The sequence below is a fragment of the Henningerozyma blattae genome, chromosome 5, assembly GCF_000315915.1.
Source record: "Henningerozyma blattae CBS 6284 chromosome 5, complete genome".
In the NCBI taxonomy this organism is placed as follows: domain Eukaryota; kingdom Fungi; phylum Ascomycota; class Saccharomycetes; order Saccharomycetales; family Saccharomycetaceae; genus Henningerozyma; species Henningerozyma blattae.
In genome coordinates this window covers 1,121,837-1,141,191 of record NC_020189.1, presented here as the reverse complement: position 1 = coordinate 1,141,191, position 19,355 = coordinate 1,121,837, and the positions used below count along the sequence as shown (strand labels likewise).

General features: G+C 30.7%; 4 protein-coding genes across 4 annotated transcripts; 2 read left to right on the top strand and 2 right to left on the bottom strand.

Annotated features, from left to right (window-relative positions):
* Nucleotides 1-683: 683 nt before the first annotated feature.
* On the top strand, nt 684-2,372 carry TBLA0E04440 (uncharacterized protein; the record flags this gene model as incomplete). The annotated part of the gene is made up of 1 exon (XM_004180969.1): nt 684-2,372. One exon carries the CDS (start codon nt 684-686, stop codon nt 2,370-2,372), a length of 1,689 nt encoding a protein of 562 aa, XP_004181017.1.
* Nucleotides 2,373-3,009: 637 nt separating this feature from the next.
* On the bottom strand, nt 3,010-4,455 carry FOB1 (replication fork barrier binding protein FOB1; the record flags this gene model as incomplete). Its single annotated transcript, XM_004180968.1, has 1 exon — nt 3,010-4,455. One exon carries the CDS (start codon nt 4,453-4,455, stop codon nt 3,010-3,012), a length of 1,446 nt encoding a protein of 481 aa, XP_004181016.1.
* A 948-nt stretch (nt 4,456-5,403) lies between these two features.
* On the top strand, nt 5,404-14,850 carry CSF1 (Csf1p; the record flags this gene model as incomplete). Its single annotated transcript, XM_004180967.1, has 1 exon — nt 5,404-14,850. The coding sequence occupies one exon, from the start codon at nt 5,404-5,406 to the stop codon at nt 14,848-14,850; it is 9,447 nt and encodes a 3,148-aa protein (XP_004181015.1).
* A 68-nt stretch (nt 14,851-14,918) lies between these two features.
* Nucleotides 14,919-19,187, bottom strand: SMC4 (condensin subunit SMC4; the record flags this gene model as incomplete). Its single annotated transcript, XM_004180966.1, has 1 exon — nt 14,919-19,187. One exon carries the CDS (start codon nt 19,185-19,187, stop codon nt 14,919-14,921), a length of 4,269 nt encoding a protein of 1,422 aa, XP_004181014.1.
* Nucleotides 19,188-19,355: the final 168 nt, after the last annotated feature.

Below are 19,355 nucleotides of genomic sequence, written 5' to 3'. Positions count from 1 at the left end.
TTTGGAAACTCCAATAGTTGTTTAAAAAGCAGAAATAATATTCCAATTTGATTGTTTATCTCTTGGCAATGAAACTATATCATTAGTTTCAATATGCTCAACATTATCATTACTAGACAATCTCCTTGTCCAATCGTCATTCATTTTGAAAGATATTTTTGATATTACTCAATTACTAATATATATTTTATCCTTGCTAAGATATTTACTTATATCAATACAATAATATGTATATATACAGTAATAATATATACAAATATATATATACATACACATATTTATTCATTCCTTTTACTTATTTAATTTAAGTGAAAAATTGAACATTCTTACCCTAATCTTACAAAACATAACCCTAGATCATACGTCATCGCATTCTGAGACCGTAAAGTTTTCCGTTTAAAGATTCTGCACGCGTGACTGCTTATCAATTCCGCGTGCAACGGAATAGGGGAGCCGATGGGCGGTGATCTAATTGAGGTATAAATAGAGGTCATAATTCAAAGTAATAATAATATAATATTAATATAAAACCATAAACAGATAAGCAAACAAGCAAACAAACAAGCAAACATTAATTATACTCCTACTACTACTAATAATAGTATCAACAACAAAATAAATATAGTAGCTTATATTATACAAAACAAAAAAAATATCATATATATATATAACTCCACCATACAATGATTAAAACATGCAACAGACATTCTTCTCATTCATTGAGAGGAATGAGTCAAACAACTCTTTTTAAATCGCCCTCATCTTCGTCTTTATTTAGGTCAACATCGTCTTCTTCGCTTTATATTCCACCTCCTACAGCTTTAGTACGTAGTATTTCTTCATCATCTATTTTATCTAATTCTTCAAATGCCTCCGTTACATCACCGCTCTCGTACTCGACTAGTCGTGAAAAATCATATTTTGCAGAAAGGTTGGAACCAGAGGATTTGAACCCCAATGTCGTTAAGGCTAAATATGCGGTTCGTGGTGCCATTCCCTCATACGCAGACAAATTGAAGATCCAATTGTTGAAACATCCAGGAACCTTGCCTTTTGAATCAGTCATCAATTCTAATATCGGTAATCCTCAACAACTGGGCCAAAAACCTTTGTCTTTTGGCAGACAAGTTCTTTCTATTTTAGAATATCCTGCATTATTAGATCATGAAAGAACTCTGGTTGATTCTATGGGGTATGCACCAGATTCCATAGAAAGAGCCAAGACTCTATTGACAGACATTGGATCTATAGGTGCTTATTCCAATTCTCAAGGTGTTCATGGTATTAGACAAACTGTGGCAGATTTCATTACTAATCGTGATGATGGTGAAGTCGCTTATCCAGATGATATTTTCTTAACTGCTGGTGCCTCATCTGCCGTTTCTACCATTTTGTCCATTCTATGTAAAGGTCAACAAACGGGTGTTTTAATTCCAATTCCTCAGTATCCGTTGTATACCGCCACCTTAACTTTAAATGATGCCACAGCATTACCTTATTATTTAGACGAGTCGAATGGTTGGTCTACAGATATTAATGAAATTTCAAAAGTCGCACAAGATTCATTAGAAGCAGGTATTAAACCTACTTGCCTTGTTGTGATAAACCCAGGGAACCCAACAGGATCCGTCTTAACTGTAGAAGCTATTAAAAACGTTTTCGATGTTGCTGCTAAATATGGGTTAGTAGTCATTGCAGACGAAGTATACCAAGATAACATCTTCCCAGGGTCTGAATTCCATTCGATGAAAAAAATTTTAAGAATTTTACAAAAAGAAGTCCCCAATAAATATGATAATATCCAATTAGCCTCTTTACATTCATGTTCAAAGGGTTTATTAGGTGAATGTGGTCATAGAGGTGGTTATTGTGAATTTATTGGATTTACACCAGAAGTTAAACAAGTGATAACAAAATTATCTTCAATCTCTCTATGTTCTTCAGTTATTGGCCAAGCTCTTGTAGATTTGATGTGTTGTCCACCAAAGAAAGGTGAACCTTCTTATGAATTAGATCAACATGAAAGACAAACCATTAGAACCAATCATAAGAAAAGATCAAATAAATTGTATGAGATGTTCAATTCATTAGAAGGCGTTACTTGTCAAAAACCTCAAGGTGCCATGTATATGTTCCCTAACATTCAATTACCTTTTAATGCTATAAAGATGGCTCAAAATTTGGATATAACACCAGATGAATTCTATTGTAGAGAATTATTAAAGGCAACAGGTATCTGTACTGTGCCAGGCTCAGGGTTTGGCCAACAACCAGGTACTTACCATGTAAGAACCACCTTTTTAGCTCCAGGTGTTGAATGGATGAAAAGATGGGAAAAATTCCATATTGAATTTTTTGAAAAGTATCGCTAATACAAGAAAGATTTTTTGAAGAAAGAAGTTTTTTTTATTCACTTTTTATTTATTTTTATTCTATTTTATTCATTTTTTTTTTTTCGTTTCTTAAAATTGTTTTCCAAACATGATAGCATACTAACTTCCCCTTCGCAAAGATTAATCGTTTTCAATTAATATCAATTAAACTGTAATAGCATATAGTGAAGCCAAATACATAGTATTTCACTTTGCGTGTAACAATTAACATGTTTATATATATATTTATTTATATATATTTACCGCACTAAAAACTTTAATATTCAATTAGTTCTAATAATGTAAATATCCTCTATTTATTACTTTAAAGGTTCACTCATATTTAAATTTAAATATACATATTATTCAAATATTGTGTATCATTCATTTCAATATAATATTCAAACTTAAATATTCTGAAATTGCAGTATACATAAAAGATATTACTAAATTTAGGAAAAAAATTAAAATACAAAAAAGTAACTCTGTAAAATATATTACCATTAACTAATGTAATTATAGTACAATTATAAAAACACCGTAATATAATTGTATATAATTCACATCTATTTTGCTTGCATTTAGTAATATTAAATCATTTTTCGTTTTAAAATTCATTGAGCTTCCATTTTGATATTCATTTTCTTTTTTTCTTGAGTTTTGTCTTTGAATTCGAAGTATCTGAATCATTGGAACGAGATTTTCTTTTACGTGATGAAAATTTCTTCTCAGTATCACTTAGAGGAATATCATATGAATCATCTTCAATAACATCAATATCTGAACGATATTCATCACTAAACTGTTCATATTTATCGTTACCTTCCAGTGTTAATCCTTCAGCAATAGATGTAGCTTCATCTTCAATAAAAATTATTGATGCTACATTACCTAATTTCACATAATTATCTGTAATTGTTTGCTTAATAATTCTTAATCTCCTATCTCTAAATTTCTTTTTCCCTTGGGCTAAATTGTTACAATTTATAATATCTATAGGCTTACTCAATATCCTACTGTTAAATTTATTATTATGTAACACTGAACCAAATACCAAAAAATTTGACCAACTCTTTAAGCATTTCGATTTATTTAAATTAACTAATTGTTTAAACATTTCAATGCCTGATAAATGGAAATGATCATGCTTATTATTAGTCCCTAATCCAAGAGAAATATGATACTCTCGTGAAATCTTTTCACAAATATCAAAAAGATCTGTATTATCAATAGTTGAAGATTGAAGGAAGATCGGTACATTTGTTGCAATACTTAGAAAAAATTCAGTTAAAATATTTGTGATATGTTTCAATTTAAGTTTTTTTAATGTAAACGTCCAAATATATCGTGTACTATAATCTCTAATATATAGAATTCTTTGATATTTGTTTTCTATTTTTAAATCATCGAATGGATTAAAGATTTCTATATGAATTCTTTCCATGGGAAACAAGGGTCTATCAATTATGTTGTTTCTTATGTTTTTAAATGTAATATCATCTGTAAAAAGTTTCATATGCTCAGTTTCATCTGGAAAACATTTTGAACAATATTTTGCGCAGTAGTCAATATATTGTCTACCAACATTACTAAAAAATTTTTTAAGTCTTTCGGACACAGCATATGAAGAGTGCAACTTTAAATGGTATGCTATGACAATATCGTACATGTATTTTGGCTCACATATTATCCTACCAGGTTTACGTTTATCAATAATGTTATTGTCTTCATTTAAATAATACCGCCTGGAAGTAAAATTATATTTTTCCAAAGCTTTAGAGTGGTTAGTAAGCTTTGTATCATACTTTATAATATTTTCAGGGGACAGCGTACCAGTATTCAGCATATCACAATATTCTTGTGTTAGTACAGCGGCTTTAATTGAATGATACCTTTGCATATCTTTGTACCCTTTTTCCAATAACTCGATATTCACATTTGAATTTTTTTCATCAAGATAATCAGTATACGATATTCCCAAATCTTTAGGGTTATAGATTTTTAACATTTCAAGCTTTTCATCAGGGGTCAAGCTTTTAAGGTCTTGAATATTACTGTTTTGTTGGTGTGAATCATTCGTCATTTCGTGCTGTATTTTTTTCTTGAACTCTTTTTAACAATTACCTACTAAAACATAGATCATATCAATACTAACAAGCTTAAGCATGCAACCAATTTTGCTGAGTATCTCTACAAATAGTAAATTCTTTTTCTCTATTGATTCATTTTTGCTAGAAATTTTTTTTTTCATTACTACTTTTTATTGGCATAATAATAACAATGAAAAAAACAACAAAAAAGCACGTGACTGACAGTTTGTCTTAGCATCACAAAAATATTGAAAGATATTAGTATTCTCATTTGTATCCATTTATAAGATAATGAAGAATACATGGTTATTAGAGTTCAGAGTATATATCAGATATTGATAATAAAAATCAATATATTTGCCATTATTTTTGTAGCTTTCCTTTATTGATATTCGCTCCGACTATAGAGAATTTCATTTTATATAGGGCAAATACTATTGATCCTAATCTCTTATCTGATAATTGGCAAAAAAATACAAGTTATAGACATTTATTGAATAAAATAAATTAATATTCTCAAGAAATAGCTATTAATGTCTCTTTTCAATATCATACTTTTAAACATTCCTGTATGTTTTATATAATATATATATGATAGCGCCCCTAGAATTCCCCGAACCCGAATAATTAAAATCTTAATTAAGCATTATCACCAAAAGAGTAGAAAACAGAGAATATTGAAATATAAGGTTTCCTGTAAAAATCATTCATTAAGAGTAATCAAAGGATCTCCAAAGAGTACGATATACCTAAGAGACATTATAGAAAAAAAATCTTACATACCCTTTTATTATTCATTGCATTATAGACATAATTGTACTTTTTTTCCTTCCAAACATATTCTTTAATACATTATAATCATCTCTAAAGAGTTATTCAATAAATTCATCAAAACTGAGTTAATCACCTTAGCGCCTATTCTATAGATCATACAATCACAAATGGTTGATGAACCAAAATTTGTAAGTGTCTCTCTTTCGAGAGAAAAATATTTTAGTTGGGTATTTTTGGTTACATGGATTCTAACGTGTATCCTTTGCTTACTTATGTTTTTCTACATAGATCGAGTATTTGCATATTCCTTAACATTTATACTCGATTGGCTACTATGGCGACCTTACAAAGTCAAAATACATTGTGAATCAATAAGGCTATCACTATTATCTGCTCGAATATCTTTCAAAAATCTCTGTATAATTACAGAAAACTCAACTATTTCGATTTTAGAAGGCAAAATAATATGGCAATACTGGCTATTGAATACAAGAGTATCAGCCTATGAATTACACCAACAACAGAAGGAACACGGATATATAACTCCAGGTTCAGGATTTAAAAATATCCAATTACCTTGCAAATTTTTATTTCAATGTGAAGGTGCAGAAATCTTTGTTTATAATAAAACATCTGCCTATGAAAATATTATAGACTCATTCTCACCAGATGAAAAGATAAAATACAAAGAATTTTTACATAAACACTTCCGCTTTTCAAAAGACGATACTCCCATTGAACGACCAGATATTTTCGATTCCAAAACTATGAAGAATACGGATTTTAATCCTACTACTAATAATAATGATAAAAATAATAATGATACCCATATGCATTCACAACATAACCATCAGCATCATACTACAGGTTCTTCAACTACTACTGCATCCACATCTATGGCTACCTCTACCATTAATGATAATAATTTTGATAAATTAAGAAATGAAGAACTAAGTTCAAAGATAGATAAACCACCCATTATTAAGAAAAAAGAAGTCAAAAGACCACAGAAACTTTCAATAATTCAAAGATTGCAAGTTATGTACGAAGAATTTCAATTAAATTTCTATCCATTTGGTTTAAAATTAACAAAAGGCTCTATTATCTTTGGTAATAAATTCACACCCTCTCTTTTAATCATTAGTTATAAATCAGCAGAAGGTATTGTTGACGTACTTCCGGCTACAAACCCAAGAGTCGACTTATACAAGATGAAGATGAAATTGGATTTCCAAAACTTTGAAATTGAAGTTAAACCAAATATATCTTATGAAGATGATTCAAAACCCAAAGCATTTTACTGTGACAGTATGTTATCAAGACTTTGGACAAAATTTTCAACATTGTTTGATATTATGCCAAATCCCTTATCTAGATATATTCATTTTAGTAGATTACACAAGAATAGCTTATTTCTCGAAGATAATATATTCGAAGATGAAGATTTTGAAAAAAAATGGAAAGGATTATCCTTATATAAAGATGCCGCATTAAATAGAGGCAATCCAGAAGAACACATCGAATTTGATTTTTTAAACCATGAATATGCAAGATATTGTTCAATTGTTAAAGCTCCAAGATTAATATTTACAAATGAATATGATATCCCTGGCATTGTTCCGTATCCTGAAGATTATGAAACACATTCCGATTCTACATCCCAAGACATATCTTCTTCTATTTCATCCGATTCTTCTACAAATGATAACAATGACAATGACAATAATAACGACAATAACAATGACAATTATGATAATTCCAAAAATAATGACAACAATAACAATAACAATAACAATAATTCCGGTATTAAAAGTGATAATACCAATAATAATAATATTGCAGAAGCTGGTGCTTCACCAGATACTGACCGAAATAATGAATCTGATGCGTCTAATAACCAGCAAAGAAATACTTATAGTAGATCCACGACTGATAATATATCAGCCCCTCCTGAATCAAATATGGAATTTCAATTATTTGATGCATCTATCAATTATGGTCCCTGGGCTCACAGAAATATAATGAACATTCAACGTATATTTTCCCCCATTGTTTCTAGAACTCCTGAGCTACAACCAGACCCAGAACCTGGATTTTTACGTCGGTATACTATGACTAAAATTTCTGTGTCGATCATGGAGGATTCTTCGTGGCGTGTCCCTACCAGAGAACCAAGCAAGGATCAAGATTTTTTAAAGCGCTATATGAAAACAAATGATAGTTCAAGATCGTTCGGTTGGTTTGACCTAAATTTTTCAAGAAATTCGGAAGCAACTTTCTGTATTTCCTCCATTCCAGATGTTAATGGTTACGCTAATAAATTAAATCTGGATTTTAAAGATTTAGAAGTTAGATCAAGTGTCAATCATGATATATTTTTCAGAAGTAAATCCTACAGAGTCGATTCAGATATTGGATATCCTTTGGGCTGGAATGATGAAGTAACCTGGTCATTTGTTTTTGATTCATATCAACTAGAAACATTTTTTTTACGAGAACATTTAGTATTAATTGCGGATACCTTCTCAGATTTTTCTTCAGGTGAACCAACTCCTTACGAGTTTTTTAGACCATCTATTTATAAGGTAGATTGGAATTTTCATGGCTATTCCGCCTATTTAAATGTGAATGACCACAATATTATCAACAATCCTCTAGACTTTAATGAAAACTGTTATATATCTGTCCATGGCGATGATGCTCACATCGGTGTAGAGATTCCACGCTTAGGTATTACTGCAACCTATACTGATATTATCTTCCAAATAAGTACACCTATGTTCAGATTACTGTTGAATACTCCACCTTGGAACACGTTAAATGAATTTATGCGTAATAAAGAAATTGGTAGAGGATACGACTTCACTGCCGAAGGTTCTTACATCATTTATTCTGATTTAGATATTGATAATGTTGATTCTCTAACTATCGAATGTAGCACAAGAAGAATGACATTACTGACATATGGTTTTGTGATTGGATATTTATTAAACGTCCAGATGAATTATTTCGGGGAATTTAGTCATTTTATTACTGCAGAAGAATATACTGATATAGTTAGAGGTAATGATAATGATATTGTAAGCACGCTAGCAGATTTTTCTGTGATGTCAGAGACTAATAGCGTATCAAACGTATCAAATTCTCAACATAATCCAGATAATTCTTCTAAATCTAACATAATTGATCCACTGTATAATCCTCCACTAAGAAAAGACGACATTAAAAGAAAAGTTAATGAAACAGATATTTGGTTTACGTTTTCTGTATGGGAGGGTGCCTTATTATTACCAGAGGTATTATATAACAGTGACCCATGTATCGCATTATCATTCAAAGAGTTAATTATTGATTTTCGAAATTGTGACTATTATCTAGATTTATTAGCGACTTTAAATGGCACTTCTTTTAAAAGATGTATTCGAAAGAATCAAAACGATATATTTGAACTGGTTCATAATAATGCGATTAAAAATCTTGAGGAACATGGATCAGTATCTAATATCAGCATCCACGGGCATAGAATGTATGGTGCTCCACCTACTTCACCATCATATTTTTCAGATTGGGCTGTAGACGTTAACAATTTGAGTATTAATTCTGATATATATTTTATTAGAGGATTCATTTCTTATATTACCAAGGTTGGTTTTGAATTTAGTAATTTACAAAATATTTTACTTTATGATGAGTCCGTGCTTGATAATATGACTTCTGTTACAGTTCATGGTACTGGTATTGATATTTTGGTTGCAGATAAATCGACATCAGCTCAAGTTTTGTTAAATATGGATGGAATAACTTTCAATAGAATCAATTTCGCGAATGATAGATATTCCAGCAGAATAGATCTCCAAGTACCTGGACTTCATTTTGCATTTTTTGATAATGGGTCATCAATGGATAAAACATGTTTATTCGAGTTTAAAACAAAAATAAATTTCACAAATTTCACTCAAATGAAAGATGGAGAGCTTCACAGTAAAAAACAGCAAGAATTTATTGCATTGAATGATTCTGCATTTCATAGATGTTCTTTTTTACTATTACCACACATTCAAGAATCGTTATTGTATCATGAGTTATATGGTGGCATTACTCCTTCATCTTCTGTACCACCACTTCCAATACCCGTACAAGCTGAAACAATTGCTTTTATTATTGATGATTTTCTTGGTCCATTCGGTATCAATTCTACTGAACTCCTTGGAAGCATTTCCACCTCAACGCCGATACATTCTAGTAACAAACCTCTAAAGCCACCCAGTTCCTCGGTGATACATCCTATTGAGTCAATGCAATCACATCTTGTACCATCTCAATCTGTTACCCATGGTAATTATATCATTGACATCAGTTATATTACTTTGGACATAAATCCTTTATTTTTTACCTACGCATCTAACTTTTTAGATGAATTCTATTCTGAGAATATTATAGAAACCATAGATGGAATTGAAATGGCTATAGTAAACAGGTTAGGTACAAAATCAGAAGAATTGGATAGTGTGACAAATATAAAACTTCAAATTAAATATTTAGATTTTTTCTTTGGTCAAAGAAACACAGAGGGACTGGAATTATATGTAGACCAAATTGACTTAGAAGTATCTCAGAAAACTTTCCAAAAAAAGAGTACAGTGGTTCTGGATGAAATTGCTATTCTCTCTAGATTTTTATCGCTGCGAGCTAGTATTAATGAAAAGAAAGTTTTAGAAGACTTTGATGAAAGACCACCGGCATTGTCACTTGCACTAGAAGGTTGGGAAGGTTGGTCTTCTACTGCATCTAGTCAGGTAAATTCCTTGAACATATCATCTACTGATATCACTGTAGATGAATCACAAATTGAATGGCTTATTGATTATTTGAATAGACTGGTAGTTTTTGTGCACGAACTTGTTAATTCGTTGGATTCCATTCAGAAAAAGAGTAATGGAATCCAAAAGAAATTAGTATCAGATTTAACATTAGCTAGTGAATATTATCAGATTAGTCATGATCCATATGTCATCACAAAACCTGCTTATGTGATGAGAGTATCAAAGGGGCATGTTAGACAGAACCGAAGCTGGAGAATTGTGACCAGACTGCGTCATATATATACATATCTTCCAGATGATTGGGAAATTCATGTTCAAGAGGAAATGCGTGGCAAAGACATGAATGATGTAAGTGATTCGAGTGATATCTTTCTTACCGTCTTTTCTAATTGGAGAAATTGGGAAGTATCAGATGTCGCACGTTCATATATTTATAAGAAAATTTTCCTTTCTAATGACGAAACAACATCTGAAAAGAAACTTCAAACAACAGTGAAATTAAATTTAAATTCTATTTTTTTTACCATATACAGTACAGGCTATGCCATAGATCATAATATTATTTTAACTAAGGCTGTTATTCTTCTTGAGTTAACTACAGAGACTGCTGTTTCACCACCTATTGAAAAAAGTATTTTAAATATGACTGGGAGCCTTGGCTCTATTAAAGGTGAATTTAGTGACAAGTTTTTAAGATTATTAGAGCTTATCCCAGATTTTTCAAAAGAAGAAGACATCAAATCCTTGACAGAAAATTCATCTATAGTTTCGGAGAAATCACCTTATTTTACAATTCATCTATTTTTATTATTTGAAAATGGTGGGCTTCAATTGACTATGGGTGACACAACTCTGTCAAACAATGTCACCGATGGTAAAATTAGTGCACTACTCGAGAAATCTTCTTATTCCAAAGAATTTTCATATTCAGGGGCATATTATATGAAGAAATCAGAGATGTGCTTAAAACATAATAAAGATATTATTGCTGAATTCCAGCTACACCATTTAGGTTTAATATCAACAGGCATTTATACACCTATTTGCCCAGTAATTTTAATTAATCTTCGTTCTGCTGACTTACATTTTAAGTCCTTAGCAAGTACGGAAAAAATTGTGAAAACAATTGAAGATATAACTGAATATTCAGTTCATCTTTATAAACATTATGATTTGAGAAAATATACTACAAAGCCAACTAAAGTTGATCAAAAGCCAGAGAAAATTAACTTTGATGTTAGAGTAGCATGTAATTTATCAAAGGTTAGCGCAGAACTTACATTAATATCACCTTTTTATTTAAGATATGAAACGAAGCAGCTTGATCTATACTTTAATCAGAACGGGGATGGTGAAATTTTGCTAAGCCTTTGGGATACTGATATATTTGTAACGTCACATCATACTAAAGAGCAATATTTTAGATTTTCTTATGACGACATTCAAATAAATTGTAATCCAATGTCTGAAAAAAATAAGGTTTTAGTAGTTTCTTTATCTGCATCATTAGTGAAACTCACGTTTTCAGAACCAAGAAGAATATTTGCAAGCTTTTTGCAAGATGAAAGAATTACGATTGAAAGTTTTCAAGAATTGAAAAAGTTGAAAAAAATATTTTTCTCGAATGCTAAAAACGTTAAAAAATTAAATAATGATGTTCCAAAAGAAGATACCCCAACAAAATGGGCATTAGAGCTCAATATTAATTATTTTGGTATATTGCTGCCTATTGCTTCAACATTTTTTGTATTAGAACTTCATATGCTCTTGGGATCCTTAACAAATACTACAGAAGAAATCCAAGAAGTAAATAATCAAATATCAGGTCAAATTTCTCTAGAAAATATATTATTCCTAATTAATGATCGTTCTTTACCACTTCGTCTTTCTAAATTAGTTGACTTTTCTATCCGTATATCGACTCTACAGAAAACTACTAGTTCTTATGAGTCTCTTCAAATTGAAAGCTCACATTTTAGAATGTGCTTTTCACCAGAATCACTTGTGTTTGTATTATGGGGTGTCAAACAACTACAAAATGAATTGGAATATTACAAAGATCACAAAACTAAACGACAATGGAATCTTAGCTCTCACAAGACTGGAACCAAATCCTCAACGTCTGAGTCACCACTTAACTACTTCCGATCTATTCATATTTTATCTTATAACTTTTGTATTGGGTGGATGTTACCAGAAAATCAAAAAGATATTCCGGGATGGATGTTTGGCTACGACAGGCTGTTCTCAGCTTATGAAAAAAATTATGGTAAATTAACTTTAATAGAAGGTTATATGTCTGTTACAAATAGTAATTCTTCCAATGATTTTTTCTCACAAGGTGAAGAAAAAAATAGACATAATAGAAGTTTTCTTCCTAGTATGCAAATATTATATTGGCTCAAAGAATTCAATTCAAAAAAGGATTTATTTATTCGACTCCATGGTGATGCACTTGACGTTGACATCTTATCAAATTTTGTTAACATTATTGAATTAATATTTAAATCTTACCAGATATTTGAAGATTTTAGAAAATCAAAAATAGTTCAAAATATTGAAAAACAGAAACATCATGAGCATATAAAATCTGAAAATGCAACAGAATTTGTTCCAACGTTCCTCTCTGATATAAATTCTATTAATTGTGAATTTAAGTATGAGGGTGGTACACTGCGAGTATTTTCTGTGGATGATGTTGAGATTGATTCTACACCATCATTAGAATTAAATGCTCCAAAAGTTTCAATATATCTTAACTATAAACATTTTGATGACAGTCCAAAACCTCATTGGTTACGTTGTGTAATTGATATTCATTCTAGTCATAATATTCTATATTCAAAGTGTGCGCCGTTTGTAATAGAATTTGTTGAAAGTATCCAAGAGATCTTGGAAAACAGACCTGTTGAACCAAAACAAAGCGTATCAAAGATTGCAACACCTAATAGAACCTATAAGAGAATTTTGGCTCCGTTCGATATTGCCTTCAGAATTAAAGCAGCAAAGCAAATGCTAAGTTTTAGTTGTGAGCCTAGTGCTAAAGTTCAAGCAAATGTTGGTTTAGATTCATTTCTTTTTGGAATTTCAACAGGAGGTTCTAGCGTTGAAGATCCCCTTAGTCTTACACTTTGTATTAATAAGATTAGCACCTCAGTTCAACACATTTTTTCCAAAGAAGCTAGCGCATCTTTTTCTCTAAATTTTATTGATCTTACATTCATTTTTACACAACCTACCTTGTATTGTGTTGGACTTATTTCTGATATTGATATTTTTTTTAATATGAAGCAACAACAAAACCTTTTACTATTCTTAGATATTTGGCATCTAAGTGAATCAATTGGTATCAGACCTAATAGAAAGAAAAGAAAACATAAAAAGCATAAAGGTCATACACAAATCCCAGAAACTCCTCAGCCAGGTAAAATAATACCTTGGAATTTTAATATTATATTTACTAACGTTAATGCTGATATCCATTTAGGACCTGCTCTAGGTATTGTATCTGCGAAGCTGGAAAAAACATGGTTTATAAGTGATCGTTACTTAGACAAACGCCAAATATTACAATTATTTACAGATGGTATGGTATTAAAATCAAGAGGCAGGTTAAGTGGTATGTTAGATATCTCTAATGCAGGATGGCGTTTAGAGGTAAATTATGCAGATAATGAATTAAATTATAATTCACCTATAGTAGCAATTGGTATTGATATTGGATGCGTTGCATTAAAAACTGCATTTGATTATCATATGTTTATGATAAGTAAAGTTAACAATATTCATTTCCGTTTACATAGTGAACGAGATCCAGAAGGCAAGTTACCTGATCTTTTGCTAACAACTCTCTTGTGCGAAGAGATCAGTATATGCTCTACTACATTGGTAGCATCTAATATTCTAGATATTTATAATACCATTATACGAACTAGACAAGATACAAAAAATTCATATTTTGAAACCTTAATGGAATCTAATAATCAAGACACAAGAACTAATATACCGTACAGTGATATTTTGAAATCGTTGAACTTATTACGTACTGATGTTCAAATTGACGTTTCAAAGCTTCAATTACAAATTTCGCCAATCTCTTTGTTTGACTTTGAAGTTCTAGTGATAAATATTGATAATATGTCGGCCAGATCTGAAACCACGTCGACAGATAAGCTCAAAACTCGTTTAGAATTACAAGTTTGTAATGCCTCTGTTGCATTATCGACTGCTAAAGAAGAATTAGATGAAGAAAGTGTTAATAAGATATCGGTTGCAGATTATATGACCTATGCTTCTAAAATCAAGGGTGGTACGATTCTAATTATACCGAAACTATTGGTTGGGATGACTACTTGGCAAAAAGTTACCTCTAATACAATTGAATATACATTTACCTGTAAATTTGATGGTAAAGTGTCTGTGAGATGGAATCTAGGGCCAGTTAATTTCATTAAGGAAATGTGGGCAACTCATGTTAAATCTTTAGCGGTGCGTCAAGCAAGGATTGAAGAACCAGTTGAATACTCTAGTGAAGAATTGGAATCGAGTCCAGAAAGCATATATTTGGAACCAGCTCAACCCAAATTCACATATGTGGCTTTGGTGGAACCTTCTATAGAAATGCCACAGATTAAGGATTTAGAAGATGCTACTCCTCCTATGGAGTGGTTCGGGTTAAATAGGAAAAAGTTTCCTAGCTTTACTCATCAAACTGCTGTTATTGTCGTACAAAAATTAGTTCACGCTGTTGAGAAAGAATATGCGAAGATTATAGGACATTCAGAACAGTAAGAAAGGAATTCTGAAATTTCTAATACTAAGAAATTTAGATTTAATATTACATATCATGGTATAAAGACTTATGTATCCCTATTTAACATATCATTGTTTACCAGAGTGGCTGACTGTGTCATATTTTCACTTTTATATATACCAACTAGTTGTTTTGACAACTCGAACATATTGTTTCTTAAAGAAATAACAATTAATTGAGCATCTTTAGTGCGCTCTTTAATGTAATTGGCCACAATAGATACATTTCTGAAGTCAAGGGCCGCATCAATTTCATCCATAACGTATAAAGGTGTTGGTTTATATTTGTGTAAAGCGAAGACGAGAGCAAGAGAGCTTAAAGTTTTTTCACCACCAGATAAATTTGATATATTTCTCCAACTTTTCTTTGGAGGCATTACACTAAATGTAACACCTTCAGAAAATGGATCAAGTGAATCTACAAGTTCTAATTCAGCATTACCACCCATAGTAATCATTTGATACATTTCTTTTAAGGTAAGAGATATAATATCAAACCCTGTTGTAAATTCTTCTAAACGCTTTTTTTTGAGAACTTCTGTCTCTTCCTTCGCAGTTTCCTTTTCAGAAATAGATTCATCTAGATCTGATTTTCTTTTCTTGTATTCTGATAAACGTCTTACGTATTCTTCTAATATCTCAATATTAGCTGTTGAATGCTCCAATTGCTCTTCTAAATTCTCTATTTCTGCATCTAAAGATTCAATGTCAAGTTCATTAATTTCAAGTTCTGATAATCGTTTAATGCCAGGATTTATTTCATTATCAGTTGAATCAATGTCCATTGTGTCAGTATTTATATTTGAAACGGAATTTAGGGCAGAAGAAGTATGTTGGGTATCTTCGGTTGCCCCATTTTTAGATATATCATATTTCTCTAAACGCTCATCAAATGATTCTAAATTCTGAGATATTTCACGGATGGTTAAAGCATTTAGTTCAGTATCAAGTTTACCGATTTGTTTTTCTAAATGATGTGATAGATCTTTTAATTTATCTAATTTATTTTTAATTTCTAATTCAAATGATTTAAAATTACGTGAATCTTCTTCTAGTTCTTGGGCTTTCTCTTTATTCCCATCGATATTTAACAGTATTTCTTCTTTCGCATTTTGTGTGTCGTTTATATCAGACTCTAGTTTTGCTAGCTCCTCAGATAGAAGAGTAACTTTCTTTTTCGAATTTTCTAGATTCGTTTTAAACTCAAGCGAGTTGTCTTTTGTGGTATTTAGTTCATTTTGTAATTTTTTTAGTATATTATTATTCTTTTTTATTGCTGATTTGTCATTCTTCTGTTTTGAATTGACTATCTTTAATTGGTTTACAAGTGATGTCACTTTAGAATTTTGCATTTTCAACTCAATACCACCAGCATCCATAATTTGTTGTCTCAATTTCTCTATCTCTTGTTTTGTCACCTTTGTTTGATCATTCAAACTATAATATTCTTTCTTCAATGCTTGTAATTTATCATCTGCTACTTTAATTTCATCGTTATTGTTAGATTCTTGATCATGGATTTCCTGTTTCTCTTTCAGTTGTGAAATTAATTGCTTAATTTCATTTTCACAATATTCAATTTCAATGGTTGTCTTTGAAATATTTAATTCAGTGGCTGGGATTTGTTCTTTCATATGGAGTATTTCTTGATTCATTTCTTTTAATGAATTATATGCAACTTTAAAATTTTTCTCAAGAATCTCTAGTTCTCTTTCTAATTTCTGAACTTCTTCGGGTGATGTTTGTTCGAAGTCATTTTCTGGAAGATCTTGACCCAACTTCATTAAACCTCTTAATACATAATTACCACCACCAGACATGGTACCTGAAATATCAATCAGTTTTCCATCTAATGTAACAACTCGAAATCTCCTCTTACCATATGCAACTTTATTAGCGTGCAAAAGGTTTGTTGCGACTAAAGTATCTCTTAGGACACTATAAAATGCCGGTAAAAATTTATCTTCCCTAACCTGTATTAGATCAAATAATCTAGGTGCATTATCTGGTGTTTCAATACGGTTAAGATTAAACTTTCTTAATTTATCCAATAAAATAAACCGGGCATAACCAAGTCTATTTTTTCTTAGGTAATCAATACACTGTTGGCCACAGTCTACAGAATCGACTACTAAATCTTCAAGTCGAGGGCATGCTGTTGAAATAGCTACATCATATTTTTCATCGATAACACCTAAATCACCTAATCTACCGTAGAACCCAGATATTCTACCAGATTTTTGTAACTTGAATAAGGCAGTTAAGACTGAGTTTTTATTTTGAACATTCGATAAAGAGGTTCTAGAATCATTAGCTTTTTGTCTGTGAGAATCTAATTTATCTCGCATCTCTTGAATCTTTTTGGTGAACTTATTGAATTCTATATCACCTGATTCAACTTCTTTTCTCTGCTCAAGTAATTGTTGTTTCCAGCCTGTAATTTTTTCTGACATCCTAACTACAGATAATTTCTTCTCCTCAATCAATTTTTTTATTGAAATAATCTCATTACTTAGATTATCTTTATTTTCATTTAATAATGAAATTTCAGACTGAAGTAGTTGGATTTGTGACATTTTTTCTTGTAATTGTATTTGATAAGGTTCTAATTCTTTTTCATTTTTCAATATTTCATTTGAAAATTGTTCCGTTTTACCTTTTAGACTAATTTTAATCTCTTCTAATTTACTTTTTTCGATTTTTAATTTTTCATTTAATTCTTCAATCTGTTTGGTATAATCTTCTTGTTGATTATTTAATGTTTCTAATTTATTATTAGTTTGAGTAATAGATTTTTCTGTAGTATTGACCAACTTTTCTGCATTATCCTTTTTCTTTTCAATATTTTTAATCATTTCTTGAGTGGATATTAATTCTGAGTTATTTTTTCTCTGATTAGAAAGGAGTTTTTCTTCATATTTTTTTGTTTCGTTTAATCTTTTATTTAGTGTTATTTCTTCATCTTGTAAATTTTTTAATTCTTTACTGATAGTTGAGTATTTTTCCAATTCTTTATCATAGTTTTCTTGAGCATCAGTAATCTTGGCTAGAGTGGAAGTTAATTTTTTATTATCAATATATAATTGATGTTGATATTTTTTTGATTTAGCAAGAACTAAATTTTTTTCATTAGCTAAATATTTCAAAGCTTCATTTTTGCCATCAACCAATGAATCTTTTTCCTTTTCAACGATATTAAATCTATTTTCTTTTTCGATACATATTTCATTTAAAGCTTCAACTTTACTTAAGTTGTGTTCAATTTGAACTTTATAATGAGAAGTTCCTATAATGTCCTCTAAATATTCTAAAAGTCCATCATCACCTTCCTTTTCAGATTTTGGTTTCATTTGAGCAATATTTTCTACTTCCCCTTGTAAGATTAAAAATCTCTTATGATCTAGATCAATTCCCTCGTTTTTTAATAATGTCGTTACTTGTGTAAAACTACTTTCTTTATCATTAATGTAATATTTTGAAGAATTATTCTTGAAAGCTTTTCTCATAACAACTAATTTTTCTTTAGATTCATCAATTTTTGATGGTCCGCCATTAGGATCATCAATCACATACTGGAAATGAATTTCTACAGAGCACGATGATAGTTCTGGATATTTCTCAGATTTATGAATCAAATCTTTCAACTTCCCTTGTCTCATCTTATTAGCTCTAAAACCAAAGACAAATAACATTGAATCGATCACATTTGATTTACCAGAACCATTAGGACCCACTACAGCTGAAAAATTTGTATGGAATGGGCCCACAACCTGTCTACCTGCATACGATTTAAAGTTCGTCAGTACCAATCTTTCAATAACTAATCTTATCGTACGTTTTTGAGTTTGTTGTAATTCATACATCTTCTGTAATTCTGCTCTGTTGTTTTTGATTGGAGATAGCTGGATCAATTCCAAAGCTTTTTTAGGAGATCTGACAGGCGACCTATGTGGAGATCTAGGTGGCGATTGTGAATAAAACTTATGCTCTCGACCTGTAGATACACTCGGGTGCTGTAAGGATGGAGTTTGTGAATCCGCACTTAATAAATTTGGCTGAGACATAGTGAATCTATGGTCTGCAGAACTTACAATCAACTTTCTGGGGGTACGAGATCTACCATGTCTATCTTGGGATTGGGGCTGAATATGTTTTTCTTGCCCTTGATAAGGTCCAATTGTAATATCAGCATCATCAACATGGCTTCTATTTATATCACGATTGTTATGATTAATTATAATATTGTTGTTAATTTTCTTATCTTCATCTCGACTTTCTGTTATCTTTTGTTTTTTACTTATGGGGCTATCAGGCATTCTCTTAGTAGAATCAAACAATTCTCCTCTAAATAATTAATAGCATATAATACAATAGATTGGACTATATCCTTTGAATTTTTCTTTCTTTAAGTACCAAAAACTACTCAAAATGGATCGAATTTAAAATTGTCTGTTTGATTATATAAGAATATTAAAAGCCATAAT